This window comes from Equus quagga, chromosome 1 (genome assembly GCF_021613505.1).
Source record: "Equus quagga isolate Etosha38 chromosome 1, UCLA_HA_Equagga_1.0, whole genome shotgun sequence".
NCBI lineage: Eukaryota > Metazoa > Chordata > Mammalia > Perissodactyla > Equidae > Equus > Equus quagga.
In genome coordinates this window covers 33,184,231-33,202,111 of record NC_060267.1, presented here as the reverse complement: position 1 = coordinate 33,202,111, position 17,881 = coordinate 33,184,231, and the positions used below count along the sequence as shown (strand labels likewise).

General features: G+C 39.3%; 1 protein-coding gene across 1 annotated transcript in view; it reads right to left on the bottom strand.

Moving 5' to 3' along the window:
* Positions 1-5,937: 5,937 nt before the first annotated feature.
* Positions 5,938-17,881, bottom strand: part of TM7SF3 (transmembrane 7 superfamily member 3) — a 34,763-nt gene continuing 22,819 nt past the window's right edge. Inside the window, exons 7-12 of the mRNA XM_046673358.1 lie at positions 14,644-14,730; positions 13,267-13,347; positions 12,558-12,710; positions 9,615-9,712; positions 8,862-9,024; positions 5,938-7,523 (exon numbers count right to left, since the gene is read on the bottom strand). Coding sequence (XP_046529314.1) covers positions 7,261-7,523; positions 8,862-9,024; positions 9,615-9,712; positions 12,558-12,710; positions 13,267-13,347; positions 14,644-14,730 — 845 coding nt within the window. The 3' untranslated portion in view covers positions 5,938-7,260. The remainder of the gene's footprint in view (positions 7,524-8,861; positions 9,025-9,614; positions 9,713-12,557; positions 12,711-13,266; positions 13,348-14,643; positions 14,731-17,881) is intronic.

Here is a 17,881-nt window from a genome sequence, read left to right as displayed (position 1 = left end):
CCTTGATGATCTCACCAATCTCGTGAGTTTAAATACCACCTGTACGCAGATGACTTTCAAATTTACAGCTTTCACTCGACGTCTCTTAACTCCAGACTCATCCAACAGTGACTATCCAAGGGATATGTCAAAGTTAGGATGTCCAAGCTGAACTCCCCATCTTACTCTGAGATCTCTCCATGTTCTTCCCCATCTCAGGTGACAACTCTATCCTTCCAGCTGCTCAGGCCAAAAACCTTGGTGGCATCTTTGACTCCACTTCCTCATATATCTTGCACCCAGTTTATTGGCAAATCCTGTCAACTCTCCCTTCTAAATAAATCAGAATCTTACGATTTCTCACCATCTCCACTACTTCCCCTGGTTAAAGCCACATTATAATAGTTCTAGAGTGAACAGATTGAGTTCGAACTAAATCTTAAAATAGGGAAACTGTAAATTAAATTTAGGTAATTTAATCTAAATTATGGATGTTTACTCAGTGTAGTTTATTATATACTATGGCTTGAAGATTCTAGCAATGGGAAGAAAAATATGTAGCTAAATTTGCCTAATAAAAAGCTTAATATAAGAGAAAACCCACTGTTTTGGAGTAACCAAAGCCTGCAGAAAATTCACTATGTTGAAGTCAATATCAGTAGGTAGAATTGGACCCAGAATAAAAATATACTGATCTCAAAACACAGGATATACTTCTTGAGTATCACACACTGATAGGAAGGCTATATTGGGCTTTCTATAAAACTAACAAAGAAAGCTGTTTAGAATCTGTTCCCTATGATGTAATCTACACAAAATTTGAAGTATATTATGATGTACATCTGAAAATAAATAAATACATAAATAAATACAAAAGAATCTGTTCCTTATGAGCTTGTGCCTATCATGGTTGTACTTAACCCCAAGCCTCAGCACACTGCTTTTGTTTGCACATACAGTTGAAGATGAATAGAGTTAGCCTTTGGCTACTTTAAAATGAGGATTTGTCACCTTTGTCTCAGATTTCAGCACCACTCCGTGGTCAAGAGCTCAGTCCTATCAAATAGAAGCCTAATGTGAGGGGTCGGCCGGGTGGCACAGTGGTTAAGTGTGAATGTTCCACTTCAGCGGCCTGGGGTTCAGGGGTTCGGATCCCAAGTGCGGACATGGCACCGCTTGGCAAGCCATGCTGTGGCGGGCGTCCCACATATAAAGTGGAGGAAGATGGGCACGGATGTTAGCTCAGGGCCAGGCTTCCTCAGCAAAAAGAGCAGGATGGGCAGCAGATGTTACCTCAGGGCTAATATTCCTCAAAAAACCCCAAAAAAGTCTAATGTGAGATCAAGTGAATGAATTTCGCAAATGTTAACTTCTCCTAGAATACATTTGTTTTAAGACCTATCTCAATGACGATAAGGTTTTTGTACCTAAGTTCATGTAGACTCTAGACATATACAGAATACAAAAGGTTAAAAATATCACTGTCTTTATTCAGTAGAAAGAAAATGACTGGTATATATCATTGAAGGAATTAGGAAGGAAGAGCTGGTCTGGAAGAAAAGTTGATAGTTCTACTTTTGGAATGGAAGATCGTTCTCTGCTGAAAACCTTTCAAGCATGAACAAGATGAGAGGTTTTTTTCAGAGAGAAGCAGGCTTCAATCCTGTCCCTGAAGTTAGTCTTCCAGAACCCTAGGCTCAGCCCTAATAAAACATATATTTTAGTCGTTTTAAGGAATTTTGATACATGGATGGTCTCCTCCAAATGAGACAGTTGGTTTATTTAAAAAAGGAGTTGAGGTCTAGTTCACTTGCTGAAAACAGCCCATGGAGAACTGGGGAGCAAAGGCACACTTAGTATGTCTCACTAGCTTCTTCCAGTTGCATTCATTTTCTATTCCTCTACCCCCTTCCTCAGAACTCCCAGATATAGGCATCCATGCTCTTCCCGGTGTGCCCACCGTGAGTTCAGGCTGGTCAGAGCACATTCAAACTAGTCTGAGCAATAGAGAATCCATTGGCAGGAGGAGCCATGGACCTCATGTGAGACAGAATAAGCCTTTCAGCCCTTAAAGATTTCAAAGTAAAAAGGTAATTGTGGCTGTTCTTTAACCTCCTTTCAAGGGAAGGAGTTCACCCTGCGGGCAACAGTCATGTATATTATATGTACTTATTATGTATAGGACTCTGGAATAGGAGTGATTTTGAGGACCACAGCTTGTGGGTCACTCAGGTGTTCTGACGTGCCTGCCAGGGAACAGTTGCTAAATTCTAGGGTCTTGGGAGGAATTGAAAAAGAAAAGTAAATAAAAAAGCAAGATGTGCTCTGTGCAGTTCCATAGTACAGTTAAAATTTAACAAGGAAGAGAAGACTGACAATAAAAATAGAACTACCATATGATTCGGCAATCCCACTTCTGGGTATATAGCCAAAGGAATGAAAACAGGATCTCAAAAAGATACCTGTACTCCCATGTTCAGTGAGGCATTTTTCACAATAGCCAAGACATGGAAACAACCTAAGTGTCTGTCAATGGATGAATGGATACAGAAAATGTGGCATATATATATATACAATGAAATACTGTTCAGCCATGAGAAAGAAGGAAATCCTGCCATTTGTGACAACATGGGTGGACCTTGAGGGCCTTATGCTAAGTGAGATAAGTCAGACAGAGAAAGACAAATAGCGTATAATCTCACTTATATATGGAATCTAAAAAAAGCCAAACTCCTAGTAACAGTGTAGAATAGTGGTTACCAGTGACTAGGGGGTGGGGCAACTGGGGAGATGTTGTTTAAGGGTACAAACTTACAAGCAGTAGATAAGTTCTGGAGATCTAATGCACAAAATAGTGATTTTATTCAGCAATACTCTAAGAGTTGCCAAGAAACAAGATCTTAATGGTTCCCACCACCAAAAAGAAATGATATTTATGTGACATGATAGAGGTGTTAGCTCACGTGATGGTGGTAATCATATGGTAATATATAAATGTATCAAATCAATCTCATGTACAACTTAAACTTACACAACATTATATGTCAAATTTATCTCAATTAAAAAAAAAAAAAAAAAAAAAAGACTGACAACATCCTGTCTGGATCAGCTGCTCAAATTGCCAAAAGCTGAGAATGGGAGAGCTGACCCCAGCCAGCACCAGAGCGAAGGGTTGTCATGACTGGCTGGACACACAACTAAGACTCCTCTGGGGTACATGCAATGCACTTAGCCTCCTTGTGGTTTGGTTACTCCTACTCATCCTCCAAGTCTTGGCTTAAATTGTCACTTCGTCAAGGAATACTTCCTCCGCATCCCAGATTCCACCCCCCACTTCATTATAAATTTTCATTGTATATTGTCCCTTTTTTGTGTAACTATGTTAGTATCTGTCTCACTTATCACGCTCTAAGCCCTGAAGCAGGGACCAGGCCTGCATTGTTTGCCATATTCTTCCTGGTGCCCATGGCAATGCCTGGCATTTAGGAACTCAACAAATACTTACTTACTGAATGAGTGAAGGTGAGATGCAAGTCAAAGACCACTATCATTGGATTATAACTCTTTTTAAAATTTTGCCTCTTGTGCTCATGTAACTTGATCCAGACTTGCCAACCTCCCCAGTGTAATCACTGTATGGGTAGTGCCTGGGTCAGCCCAAGTTTCCATTAACTTGAGCTCCTCTTTACCACAATCTCATAAAAAGAGAGGTCCTTGCAAACACACTGGCCAAACCGCCCAGTGGTCTCATCAAGCATCAGGGTAAAAGGATTTGTAAAGCGTATTAGTCTGCTCGGGCTGCCATAACAAAATACCACAGCCTGGGGGCTTAAACAACAGAAATCTATTTTCTCACAGTTCTGGAGGCTGGAAGTCCAAGATCAAGGCTGGTTTCCTCTGAGGCCTCTCTCCTCTGCTTGCAGATGGCCACCTTCTCACTGTGTCCTTACATGGATTTCACTCTGGTGTCTCCTATGTTCTAACCTCTTTTTATAAAGACACTAGTCACATTGGATTAGGGCCCACCCTGATGGCCTCATTTTAACTTATCACCTCTGAAAGTCCTCTCATCAAATACAGTCACATTCTGAGGTACTGGGGGTTAGGGCTTCAGCATATGAATTCTGGGGGGACACAATTCAGTCCATAACAAAAAGGAAAATACCGACAGCCTCTTTCCCAGCAAGGGCTGTGGCACAATGGGAAAGCCCCAAGAGGAGGCTCAGTTTTCAGGAAATTAGAACCAAGAATTCTGGGATTTTAATGAAGGTTAATAACAGGCATCAAGTATATCATCAAGGAGTGAAATTTGTATCAAAAAGATCTACACATATGCTGCTGTGGAGGCAAAATATTTACAGATAATGGAAATTTTGAGTATTATATACTTTGAAATGAATAAGAAACGGTCCGTCAGAAAATTAACTTGGAAAAACATGTTTTCACTGTGTAAAATTAACTCCCGAAAAGAAGAGATCATGGCAATGTTAACATTAGGAGCTTCCTACCAATTCACCAGAAGAAAATGGAAAATAATCAACGATTTACATTTTCATGATGATAAAGCACATTTGGATAGAGAGTCAGGCCTCCCACATTTTCATCTGGCCACTGTTATTTGATAACTGTGACTTCATATGATTGACTCTTTGGTCAGGAATTCCCTCAGGTATAAAATAAAAAGGGTCAGATAATGTGATCTCTGAAGTCCGTTCCTGGTCTAATATTCTAGCAATTTCTTTGTTAGAATCAGTTTTCTATCCCACCTTCTAGAGAATTCAACTGGTCTATAGCACTGGTTAGCTGCTCTGGTTTGGCACCCTCGTAGCTAACCTGTAACAGGCTAATCAGAACCAAAACATTTAAAGACTAGTATAACTCGTTTTCTGGTAATATTACTACTTTTCTTCAGTTTGACACATCCGAAGTGCTAATGACACCAACACAAATTAATCCACTGACGACATCAGCCTTCCTGCTAACAAAGGATACAAATTTTAATACATTGCCCCAGATTTCCTTCATTTCCCATTATTTCATCCCTAAACTGATTTTTTAAAATAAAGAATTGTTTGTCCAGATTAAATAATTTTGTTTTTGTACCTGTCAAACTGTTTTATAATAATGAGTCTTCTTAACATTTTTTTCAAAATAGGTATTTATTATTTAAAAAATTATACAAATTGGTTTATTACTCACAAATTATCATGAAAAGTTTTAAACAATTTGTGTCCACCCTCCAAGAAAACTGTGTTCTGTCTTTACAATCTTCACTGCCAGTGCACTTTGATGGTATCGAAAATAACTCACAAACATTCCATATAACTTCGTTAGAATGTACAAAGATATGGAAGAAGCCAGAAGCCTCACAGTGAATTAGTTTTAAAAAACGAACATTTTTTCTTCGACTTTAAGTGTCACTGAAGTTATATAAACAGTGAGGATTACAGAATAAACAGTAAATGAACACCTGTGTGTAATTTTTCAAAGCAAAAATGATTTTCTATTTTTTCATTTTGTTTCAGCCTTTCCGAAACACTTTTAAAAGCAAAAGCTGAACATTTTTCCAGTTAGTTGAAATTTCGAAAATCGACTGTACCTTGAAAAACTCTTAAAAGCAGCATCATTTAAATAGTGGTTAACTCACAAATGTGTATGCAACAACCACAAGCGACCTCAGGCATGTCAGAGTCACCAGCTTAAAATCCAAGACAGAACTGGTGGCAGAGGCTCTGACGGGTGAGAGAAAAGGCCACGAGGATAGGTGGGCAGCCAGGGCCTCCAGGTGCTTTCTCGTGGTGGAAAAAAAGGGTGGAAACTGATGTGGGCCAGCCCAGTGGCGTAGTGATTAAGTTCACACACTGCTTCGGCGGCCCGGGGTTCCCAGGTTCAGACCCCAGGCACAGACCTAGCACCGCTTGTCAAGCCACACTGTGGTGGCATCCCACATAAAATAGAGGAAGACTGGCACAGATGTTAATTCAGCAACAATCTTCCTCAAGCAAAAAGAGGAAGACTGGCAACAGATGTTAGCTCAGGGCCAATCTTCCTCTCACACACACACACACACACAGAAAACAAAAAAAAGCTGAAGGGACTCTCCTTACAGAATCCAAGGCCCTAATTAAAAGCTGCTCCATTAAACACTTGAATCCTTTTTGACTCCCTCCCCATCACTTTAAAACACAGATGGTACAAAGGCTTCATATACAAAATAAATCTTTTGAAATTGTATTTTACATCAATGTTAATAACAACTAATTTAGCAGAAAGAACTACAAAATGCAATCTTTTTAAAGGTTTCCTTGTTAAGGGGACTACAGATTAAGGTAGTAGCCAATTTATTTCCTAAAAACAAAACAACTCATGTCATCGAATGCAGTTAAATTAGAGATCAGCTGTCAACATTATTTTAAAAGGCCTTGAAAGAAAAAAAGCAAAGGCTGTTGTTTGGAATATAAATAAATCATCCATATAAAACTTCTATTATGTATATAAATTGACCTAGAGTCAAATAATTGAAAAATTTAGTTATTTAAATTACCATTTTAAGCAATAAAAGGAAAAGACAACGGGCACCTACTGAACTATATACTTAAAAATGATTGATATGGTAAATGTGCATTTTACCACAATTAAAAAGAAACAAAATGGGGTACCTTTTGATAATATATGATACTCAGAAAGATGCAAGTAGTCATCAGACTGCTTTTAGTAAGAAAACCAGTTAGTTCTCCTTCTTTTGTCCTCTGAAGTTCAAAGGCCCAGTATCAAACCCCTAGACTTCCAAACACAGTGGCAAACAAAGATTCAGTCTAACACTTAAATAAAGCACCTTCTGTGCCCCCGCCCCCGAAATTTAGACAAGACTCGGGTGAGAGAATTGTCGAAGGAGATAAAAAGAAATAGCAGGCCTTTACAGGAGAATCATTGTTTTTTAATTTCTTTTCTTTTTTTAGTCTATTTCAAGGAATTTCAAGGAATAAGTTGATCATATATTTGTAAACCAAAAGGTAATTTCTTAAGTATTTGGGAACAAGGAAAAGCCTCCTTACCACCGACTTTTTGGTCATCTTTCTCACTCTCACTCAGAATTATCATCTCCCTGGCATACCCTTACCATATACCAATAAGGACAGCACAGTGTTGTGCAAAGCATAGAAGCCTGTTTTCTTATTAGACTTGCACCGGAGACTGCTGAAGCGGGCTAGCCATAAACACCAAAGCAGACACGGTGCCTGAGCTGTATTTCAAGATCACACTGACCAAGCCCCTTGGCATCTATAGAAGCAGGGGTGTTCTCTCTCCGGCTGGCTGTTCCTTCTGGAAGAACTCTTTGATCTGGGTTAATCGGCCATAGAGCCTCTCTCGCAATGGAGGGATGTGGTAGCTGGGGTCCAGAATGTTCGTTACTCTGCGCTCCCTCTCTCGCTTCCACAACTTGTATGGGTGGGGAGGAAAGATCGGTTGCCCTCTCTCTCTTCGAATCTGCAACGTAATTCCACTTACAGCCAGCATCCCCCAGACTGCCAGGATAATAAAGTCTAAAAAACAGTAGAAAAGCACAGTTTGAACTCTTGTATTTTAAAACCTAACACAGATCCAACACTTAACCTTTCATAGCCTCAATCTGTGTCAGCCTTTCTCAGTAATATTAGACTTTCTGGTGAATTTGTCTATATGTACATTTCCTCACTAACAAACCAAGGACTTTTCTATTACAGGCATAAAGGTTGTAAAGGAATCAGCTGTTTGGATCCTTGGCATTTGGGTACTTTATGACCAGTGCCATAGGCATAGTTGTCTGTTGCGTTTTTCGGGGTGGGGGAGGGCAGGGATCTAGATAACCTCACAAACGTACATCATGGAACAGTAGGCACCATCATGCTCTTTTTTCCCATTCCACTCTATATGGGGCCCCACTCCACTCATATAGAGGGGATATAGAAATGCATAAAGAGATTCAACAAACTGGACTGAGCCTCTACTAAAAGGCTTGGCAAGATATTGTCTTGTATGTAAAACTTTCAAGACACATGGATTTCAAGGTCTCAACCATCAACCTCTTACTCAATGAGGGCAGGCTCATGATAGCAGAGGAAAAGATTTGTCCTGAAATATTCATAACAATCATGACTGTGCTTATATATCTTCAATTCTAAGACATGCTTTTCCATCCTCTGTATTTTAACATTTCTGAAACCAACATATCTTACAACCTTTGTGAACATTTAATAGTCATTTTTTTCCTTCAAAAAGTTAACACAAAATCTTTAACGGTAGAATCTTACAATTGAGGAAACAATACACTTCGTGATTGAAAATGACTTTCACTTTCAATTAGCAAATTATATATTTCTTTAAAGGAGAGAAACAAGAGAATAACTTAAAAAATCTGGTGGTCATTCTCCTCTCTCATCTCACCCCAACCCATAAAGTGCCAAACAGCTTTACTCTCAACATTTTTCTCACAACTGGGAATTGACTAGGTAGACCTAAGTAATCCTGGTTTAGAAATTTCTTAACAAAGTTCATTTAGTAGATTTTTAGAAGTATGAACTTCAACTTCTTATAAATTTAAATTCTTTTTTTATTGAGGTAACACTGGTTTATAACATTATATAAATTTCAGGTGTACATCGTTATATTTCAATTTCTGCATAGACTACATTGTGTTCTACTCTTTGCTCCTATGACCATAAGTTATCACTGAGAGGGCTCTAACAGCATTTGCATGGTGTGAGTTTCCTTCTTTTGTCTAGTTAACCTTTTTTCAATCCAGTTAACCTCCTTTCAAACTAGTTACCATGTGCTCTTGTTAGCACAGGTGGCCCAATATTCCTATTTGACTATCACTCTGGTTCCTGGATTTAGAGTCTTACCATTAGTTTGAAAAGGCACATTTGTGAAAGCTCCGCGGAAATCCGTGTTGAGTGCTCTCTTGAGTACATTCAAAGTGATGTAAGAAAGGCTTGTGTACAAGTAACTGTCAACAGCCAAGACTACCGAATAGGAGCCAATGAACCCACAAGTCAGTATGTTCAGCTGTGGAAGAATGAAAGCGTTTAGGAGTCACCTCTGGTAGAATAAGAATAGTTTCTAACTCGCGTCACCGGCCTCAGTCACATGGAATCACTTCCATTTCCTCAGGACACATGAAAAGGAACCAAGTCTTAGAGCTGTAACAAAGGTTACCTGAAAAGATAAACTGACAACCACCTTCAATACTCATTGTGAGTTCTCAAAACAGAGTTTACCTTATCATAGAAAATATTTTCCCTGTGAAGGAGCTTCAAGAATGAAGTCTAATCAGATGAAGAACCGTTCTTCTGGAGAGACAGCTGAAATGAATGATCCATCAGGTTGTTGCCTTAGAGGAAGCCCTATCTTCTCTGCTCCCGCAGTTAAAAGCATACTGACAGTGATGACCTGCTCCACTTGACGAAAAACACTGTGTGATCATTGTAATTAGAACTTCTCTTGCTTTCATAACAAGGCTATTGAGACTCAGTGATCAGATACAGATTATCACACAGCTCTCCCTAGTGAACAAAACATGCAAGATGATGCCATAAGAGAACAACTGGAGGCCTAGGACAATATAATGAATAAAGCTAACTTGATGAAACACTTACTATTCTTAGGCAGCCCATGAAAACTACTGGAATGAGAACAGCTATACAAGAGAAGGTCACCCAAAACACGCCATCATCACGAAAAATCTTCAGGTTTCCTGAAAAAGCAAAAAGAAATCAAGAGTAAACAACAGGTTCACCACGTTAAGGTTCATTTTCTCAACAACTGAACACAGACATACATCAGAGGTTCAGTGTGACAACCAGGGAATGTGTTGGCAATTAGAAATGAATTCTGATTTTTTTCGTTTAATTGGCAATACAATCCCATTTGAAGGGTGTGTCATAGAAGACTGGGGGGGGGGGGGGGGGGGGTGAATCAAGCAGGTAAATCCTCTGCATTTATTCCCAGGATAATTTAGAAGAAGCTGGACTAGTCCAAGCACTTCCGTTCCCTAGCCGGGATGCTGGGCCTCCGTTTCCTAACTCATAAAATGAGAAGACTGAATCACTTCATCTCCAAGCTCCAAGTCATCCTTTCTAGTTCTAAATTTCTGTGATTTCATGATTTTGTACTGCAAAGTAACAAATACAAGTAAATGGCATTCAGAGTTAACCATATGAAGTCCCACCCAATATAAGCAGCAAAATCCACTTAATAGATTTTTACCATCACAGCATTTCCTGCCTAGCCAACTGGAAGATGGCATTTCCTCATGCATCAGGAAAGACAGGAGCTAACCGCTTGTCTGCTCCTACCAAACCCTTCTCCAAAATGCAGCACACCTTGGGGTGACCCAGGACGAATGTAGTAGAATTCCTATTTATAAGTTAAGTTTAAAAAGCAAGAACATAAGCCTGACAATTATTTAATACTGACATTGGCACCATCATCCAATCCAGCTGGAGGGGGCCTATATCCTGAGACTCTTACATCCTGGAAGAGTGGGAGTTCCGTGGTAAGTGGATCTGACCTTGGGATCCCACATTCTCAGAAAGTGAACTGCAACATGCTGCAGCGAGGTGAATTTATGGATCATATTCTCCAGTTTAACTACACTAACCTTCACAAAATACACATGTGGCTTTAAAAGAAAAAGTGTTTCAAGGAATCCAGGGACTAAAAATAGTAGTTATGATGCAGGTATGTGAAGACTGACCCTTTTGGAGTATAACCTCTTTGCTAGCTACATAACAAGGTGAAAACAGTAGATCTGAGAGGTCAGCCAAATATTTTTCCAATTTTAATCCTTAAAAAGATGAGTCTGCAGCCATTATCATTAAGGAGATATTCACTCTAACTGTCCTTGAGCAAGCAGATAGTTCCTAAGTAAGCAGATTAACTACTAAAAGTTCTAACCTATCATTCCTCCAACCCTCCAATCATTAACAAAAACGGAGGGAGCCAATTAAGCAGTATTTGATTTAGCACATCTAGAGTAGGGCCCTGGATCTGCATTTTCAACAAACATCCCTGTGAATCTGTCAGTTAGCCAAGTCTAAACAAAGATACTTTGCATCAGCCTATCTAGAGAAAAAGCCACCTGCAGGAGGGCCTGTGGGAATGAACTTGGCTATAGGTTTGCTACAATCAGAACAAAGGGCCTTAGAATGGTCAGTAATCACACAGGCTGTCCTTTCTTTCCAGTCTATAAAATAATCTTGAGAGAGCCAACTGTACTCTTGTTATATCCTATGTTCTCAAGAGTTGACAGCCTCAAGAGACAGCCATTCTTATATCGAACATTTCCATCAACTATAATCTGATGTTGTAATATAAGAACTAAACATTATCACAAGAAAGAAATAACCTAATGGAGTACCTTGGAATGCAGGTACTTTTTTTTGCGTTTTTGACAATAATCAGGAAATGTAAGTTAATATACAACTGCAAAGTGAAGGGGAGCAAAATATGCCACCCCAAAACGTGCCACTTTGACATGTGGATTATTTTGAGCTGAAGGCAATCAAGACCCAGAAGATTCAGGAAAAACTTTTCTCTCTTTTAACTGCCTAAAAGAATTCAAACAGGAAGCCTGGCCCAGAAAGAGAGCAATTATCAGAGATAATTTTCTTATCTGAAAGACTTAACCTGCACAGCAGGGCAAACATCTGCTTTTCCCATCTTTCTGTGAACTGTCCTCCTCCCCTTTGAAGCCCCAGGCCCCTATCGCATTCCTTGTAGCACAGGATGCCATATAAGCCTCAATTGCCTGACTGCCTTTGGGTTTCATGTTTTTATGGGGCTCCTGTATGTACCAAATTAAATTTGTCTTTCTCCTATTAATCTGTTTTATGTCAACTTAATTATCAGATCAGCTAAAGAACCTGGAAGGGTAGCAGGAAAATCTTTCCTCCCCTACAAAAGAAAGTTCACTTACAAGTTAACCAGATTTTAAAAATAGATGGAAATTGAATTACTTAAAAAAAAAAAATCCCCAGAACCATCCGTGTGCTACTGCCCCAGATGACTACAAGTAGGTACCTCAGGAACACCTGGGCTTTGGCAAAGCGTAGGGGTGGAGGGTAGCATACAAGAGAAGACCAGGAACAAAGCACCAGGTTCCCCAACTCAGCTGCCATCAGAGCAGCCCCACGTCTACCTGTGGGATATACCGGGCTTCTGCTGAAGAGTCACTTGAAGAACGAGTTCAAGGGTTCAAAAGAATAAAAAACCACTGTTCTGCCATATGTCAAGAATCTTCTTTACCTCCATTAATTCTAACTAACAGAAATATACATACACCCCTTATCACAACAAACAGGTACAAAGCTACCACTAAAAACATTCTAAAATTTATCTGGTATCGGGTGCCTTTGAGGAAAGAAGGGTTCCTATTTGTAATGGCTCTACCTAAAGTGCCACATCATCATTGCAAATTTCCAGCACTCTACAAGAAGGCCCCAAATCCCTGATGAGGCAGTATTTGTACCAAGAGACCCCAATTAAGGTCTTTCAAACAATGAACTGAACACACAAAACATTAGTTACGCATCTCCTACCCAGTGGAGTGAAAAAAGTCACTGACGAGACGAGGAAGCCCAGCACTAGTCCAACACACAGCATGCAGAGCAGCAGGATTCCAAATCGCCACCAGGCAGCTACCAAGAAAATCCCACCAACGCTTCCAGCGATGGCTGTCAGAATCAGACGAACTGCACAAAGGGAGAAGATGAACTGTTTGATCAGAGGCAGCTTTTCTGACCACACGCTTTAGACACAGAGTACTATGACCAGAGCCTGCCTTAGCCTTTCTGTTGGTTAGGCACAAGGGCTCTTCAGTGGTGCCATGAAACCAGCACAGGGAGGCCCTCTCTAGGGAGGGCCCGGTCTGAGATGTGGAAACTAGCCAGGGAGCTAAACCTCCCAGGACTAGTGACAGGTGTGGCTTGGCACAACCTATAAAGTGGAGCTGAGGAAGAAGGCATGACAAGCATTCTGTTAAATGTGACAAGGAAGGACATGTTTACAATCAACATGGCCCTTCATTTCCCTAAGTACCAAGGAATTCACCATGCAGATTAAAAATCCAGAAGAGAAGGCCTGAATGAGTGGTTTAGAAAAGATGTTTAGAGTTCAGGTGGCCCATTATTTTACAGACATAATAGGATATCACACACAATATTGGTCAAACTGTAGAAGGAAAGGTGGAATGTAAACACAACATCTTCCTTTTTGAACACCCAATCAAACCATATTATTTTCACTTACCATCATACTTAATAGGTGTCAGTCTTGTAATCAGTACATAAAAGAAGAATCCCATGAAGATAAAGCCTATGAAGAATAATTCTAGTAGCAAACCACCAGGAAAAGAAAAAAAACAACACAGGCTACGGTTAGGTATTTTTTCTACAATGCAATGTAAATATCTAATCTATAAATACATGCTTAAGCTCTCAGAATTTATAAATTAGGGCATTCAGAAACAGTGATCTACAAGAAAGGAAAAATTTAGAAGTCATTGGGAGTAAATATTATTAAATGGAGATAATATTAAAGTCTCAACTGTAGGATACACTTTCTTGTATATAGGTCAATTTTAATTGTTGTTAATTGTTAATTTCATAGCACATTTTAACATATTTATACTTCCCTCTTAAAACAAGAATAGTACTGCTGTCATTGTGTCTGATCTGAAATTACACACTAAATTTTAATTTGTTACTTGAGCAAAAATAAAATTTAAAAGGTAAAAAAATATAACAAAATACTCCAAAGCAAATTGTAACTTTTATATCTTCTTTTAATTCATCCTTTCCTCTTTAGGATCAACTATTGTCTTCATCCATTAAAATACCGTGTAATATCTTTGGGATGTTGCCTACAATTCAACTCTTTGTTATAGAATCATTCTACACTTGGAGGAATTAAATATTCCTCACAATATTGTCTTCTCAATCAAGAAAAAAAGTGTATTAATGGAGGAAAAGGAGTTACTATTTCACACAATTTATTAAATCAAGAGTTTTATGAGATCCGGATTACATTCACTCTTCCCTTGATGCTCCATTACACTCCTTGTTAATGACTTAAGTAAGGATTTCTTTAGTAATTGCAAACATTAGTTATATCAAAGCAGTCCAAAGAATTCAAATCAATTCAGTGAGCATAATTTATGCTCTACTCCCCCCACGGGGTTTCACTGAGCAAACTGTTTGCCATCCGAACCTCCCAGGACTGAGCAGACAATTCAATCTCACTGTACATCACAGCCCTGCAGCCTGATTTATATGAAAACATGTCCATCACCATCACCAAAATCTATTTTTGCATCGACATCCTGCTTTCTAACCTCAGTTATCTTTAGGCAACTAGCTGATCTAGCAACTGAAGAAGTTTGCTGTGCAAACCAAATTTTATTCCCCTCTTAATAAGAGGAGGTCGCACTCCATGGTTGACAAAAGAGAAAAAACAAAAATGCAGAGCAACGAAGTGGAATCTTTACTAAAAGAACCCAGCCACAAATCTATGGAGCTGGTGGAGATAAGCAGTTGCTTACTCTCCTGACAGGTCATAAATTCCCCAGAGGCATTTAAGAAAAAACACCACGAGGTATGTAAATAACAACTACACCAGACATAATACCTGTTTTCCAGAATCTGTGTCCAAAGAAACAAATGAAGAGACCAAGCAGTGCAAAAAGAGTGAAGAACACTTTGGAGGATACTCTTCCTAGAAAGAAGGAAAATTTAGGGGACAATGCATCCAATGCGATACTTTGAATTTAATTAATAGAACAAAATTTCATGAAAAAAGCAAACAACTGATAATAATTGATTCCATACATACATATTATAAATTTATTTTTAAAGTACCCTTTCCACCCCTAATGAATTCTTCTCTGTGAACAATGAATATCAATGGCTGCTGCTGTAACAGAAAGAGGAACCAGGCAATTCCTGCTCCCTGATAGGGGTACACAGCACTCTATGACATATTCAGGGGCCGGGGTATGGATAGCGGGAGAGGGAGAGTGTGCCTAAAATGAATAATTCTGTTTATTCACCAATAAACTGCAAGAAAAAAAGAAAAAACTGCAATAAACTGCAGAGGGAGTGAGAACTATGGATTAAAAGAGATTTAAAAGACACGTCAACTAAATACAATGTATAGACCTCATCTCAAACCTGATTCAAACAAAAAAACCTGAAAAACAATTGCTGTGACTGGGGAAATCTAAACACAGGCCGTTAATTTGATGCCATTAAGGAATTACCTTCAATATTTTTAACTGAAATTTGTGTTGATGACACTGTGGCTATATTTTCTAAAAAATAGTGCTTATCTTTAAGATTTATATACACACATATATATATACTGAAATTTTGTGAGCAAAATGCCGGCCACGAATTTGCTTTAAAAAAATACAGTGAGAAAAGAGGGGAGGGAGGCAGAAATGCAGGTGGGTGTACAGCTGAAACAACATAATGGCCTTGAATCAAAATGGTTAAGGCCAGATAACTGGTACATGAGTTCAATGAATAATACATAGTTTTAACCAAATACAAATTTAACATATTTAACATATTTATTATATTAACATATATATTAATATTTAACATATTAACAAATTTAACATAAATTAACAAATTTAACCATAATACAAAGCTTTAACCAAAACTCACATTAAAATAAAAGGACATGTTATCATGCCATAAGTCAAACATGAACAAATTACTACCAATCTTCATCACACACCTTGCTTTGGGGAAAAATGTAGCATTATAACGAACAGTAAAGCACAATATGCTTCATGATGGCAGAGTCCCAAAACCCACGATCCTTAATAGGCATAAACTGAATAAATGATTTGAAAGATACAGCTTATTGAAAAGAAAAACCTGCTCACGAAATTCACCACCATCATGACTCCTTTGAGATAAGCACAAGAACATAATCCCTAAGCTAAAAACAAAACCAAAACAGCTATACAATCTCATGTGAAAAATATTACCAATCTACCACAAATCAAAACACATAAAATAATGAAGAGAGCTCAAATGGAGACACTATGAAGACCTACATTTAAATAAGAAACACAAGACAGAAGATAAGAATTTGCAGGGCATAATAGATACCTACACATCAGCTTTTCTGAGAACGAAAAGCCCAAAAGGAAGATGAAACAAAAGATAAAAAGTCACATTCTGCTTATTTCAGACCTGTGGTTGATTGCTGTTCTATAATTCAATCTTTATACCAAAAACATGAAGTTCGCTGAGATCATTTTTTTCAAATGAAAATTTAGGGGAAGTTTCCAGCAGGTACAATCACCAAGATAGCAAGGTCTTCCAACCCAATAAAAACTGACACACACAGATATTCTGGCACGATATTAGATAGCAGAGAGGAACTAAATAGAATCTCTTATCACAGTACCAGGAAAGGAGAGAAAAAATTATACAAATAAAATCAGAGAGTAGAGAAGGTTTCATAAGAAGTAGAATCTAGAGACAACAAGAGATGAAATAAGCAGTCACTTTCAGGGGCAATGAAGACAAAGGGGCGAATGGAATGGGAGGACAGAAGAGAGCCAAAGTTCAGGGTGCCTTTAATCATCATAGCATCATTATGGGTTACGGTGCATAGGTCAAGGGTTTTACTTAAAAGGCAATGTGGATACATCCTCCCTTCCGCCAGCTCAGCAAAGGCATCCTCGTGTGCGCCAAGCTTGAAAATGAAAGCAACAATAGGACCACCATCACAAGGGGGGTTCAGCTTTGAGTTGGAGGAACAATAGGATCAGAGCTTTCCTTCTCCTCAGGCAACATGGAAAGACAGGGCCCTGGGGCTTTCTGATTAGGGGGGCTCTGGTGCAGAGGCTTCAAGGGAAAGAGAATGCAGGAACCTAGACAAGATTCAGTCTATCAGTGAAAAGGACAGAACTCATATCCGCCTGGGTCTCTTGCATTGTCCCTCTCAAGGATCTGGAGTGTGGCAGTGGAAGACTGGGTGGGATACAGCCTCAGCAGAGAAGGAACCCTAATTCCTGGCTCCAACTCAACTGATAGACTTCATTCTGCAGAGCAAAACTCCTTGAAAGAGCTATTTGAGTTCTTCAATTTCTTTCCTCCTATTTGTCCTTGAACATGCTCCAGTCAGGCTCTTACCCCACTGCTCCTCTGAAACAGCTCTCATGGGCACCAATGACCTCCGTGTTTGCTAAACCCAATGGTCATTTTTCAGACTCTTTCTTAGCTGACCTATCAGCAGCATTGGACACAGTTGATCACTTTCTTCCTCTAAACACTTTCTCCCTTGAGCTTCAAAAACACTCACTTTCCCTTTACCACTCTGGCTGCTCCTTCTCAGTCTCCTTGGTGGAATCTTCACTTTCCTGACCTCTAAACACTGGAGCACCCAGGGCTCCGTACTTGGACCTCCTCCCATTTCCACATACTCACTCCACAGGTGATAGCATCCAGTCCATGGTCTTAAATGCCATCTAGTTAATCTGATGATTTCCAAGGTAATCTCCAGCCTAGACCTCACCCCTGAATTCCAATCTACGCATCACCAGCTGTCAATTCAACATCTCCGCTGGAACGTTAAACAGGGTCTTAAATTGAACGTGTCCAAAACTGAACTCGTGAAATGTCCTCCCGAATCTGCTCCTCTGACAGTTTCTCCCACCTCAGTGAATGGCAGCTCGCTCTCTCGCTCTCGCGTGTTCTCTCTCTCTCTCTCTCTCTCTCTCGTTGCCCAAAAACAGCATTATCATTTACATCCCCTTCTCTCAAACCCCATATCAATCCACCAGCAAATACTACTGGCTCTATTTCAAAATACAAGCAACCACTCATCGGCCAAGTCTGGGACAATC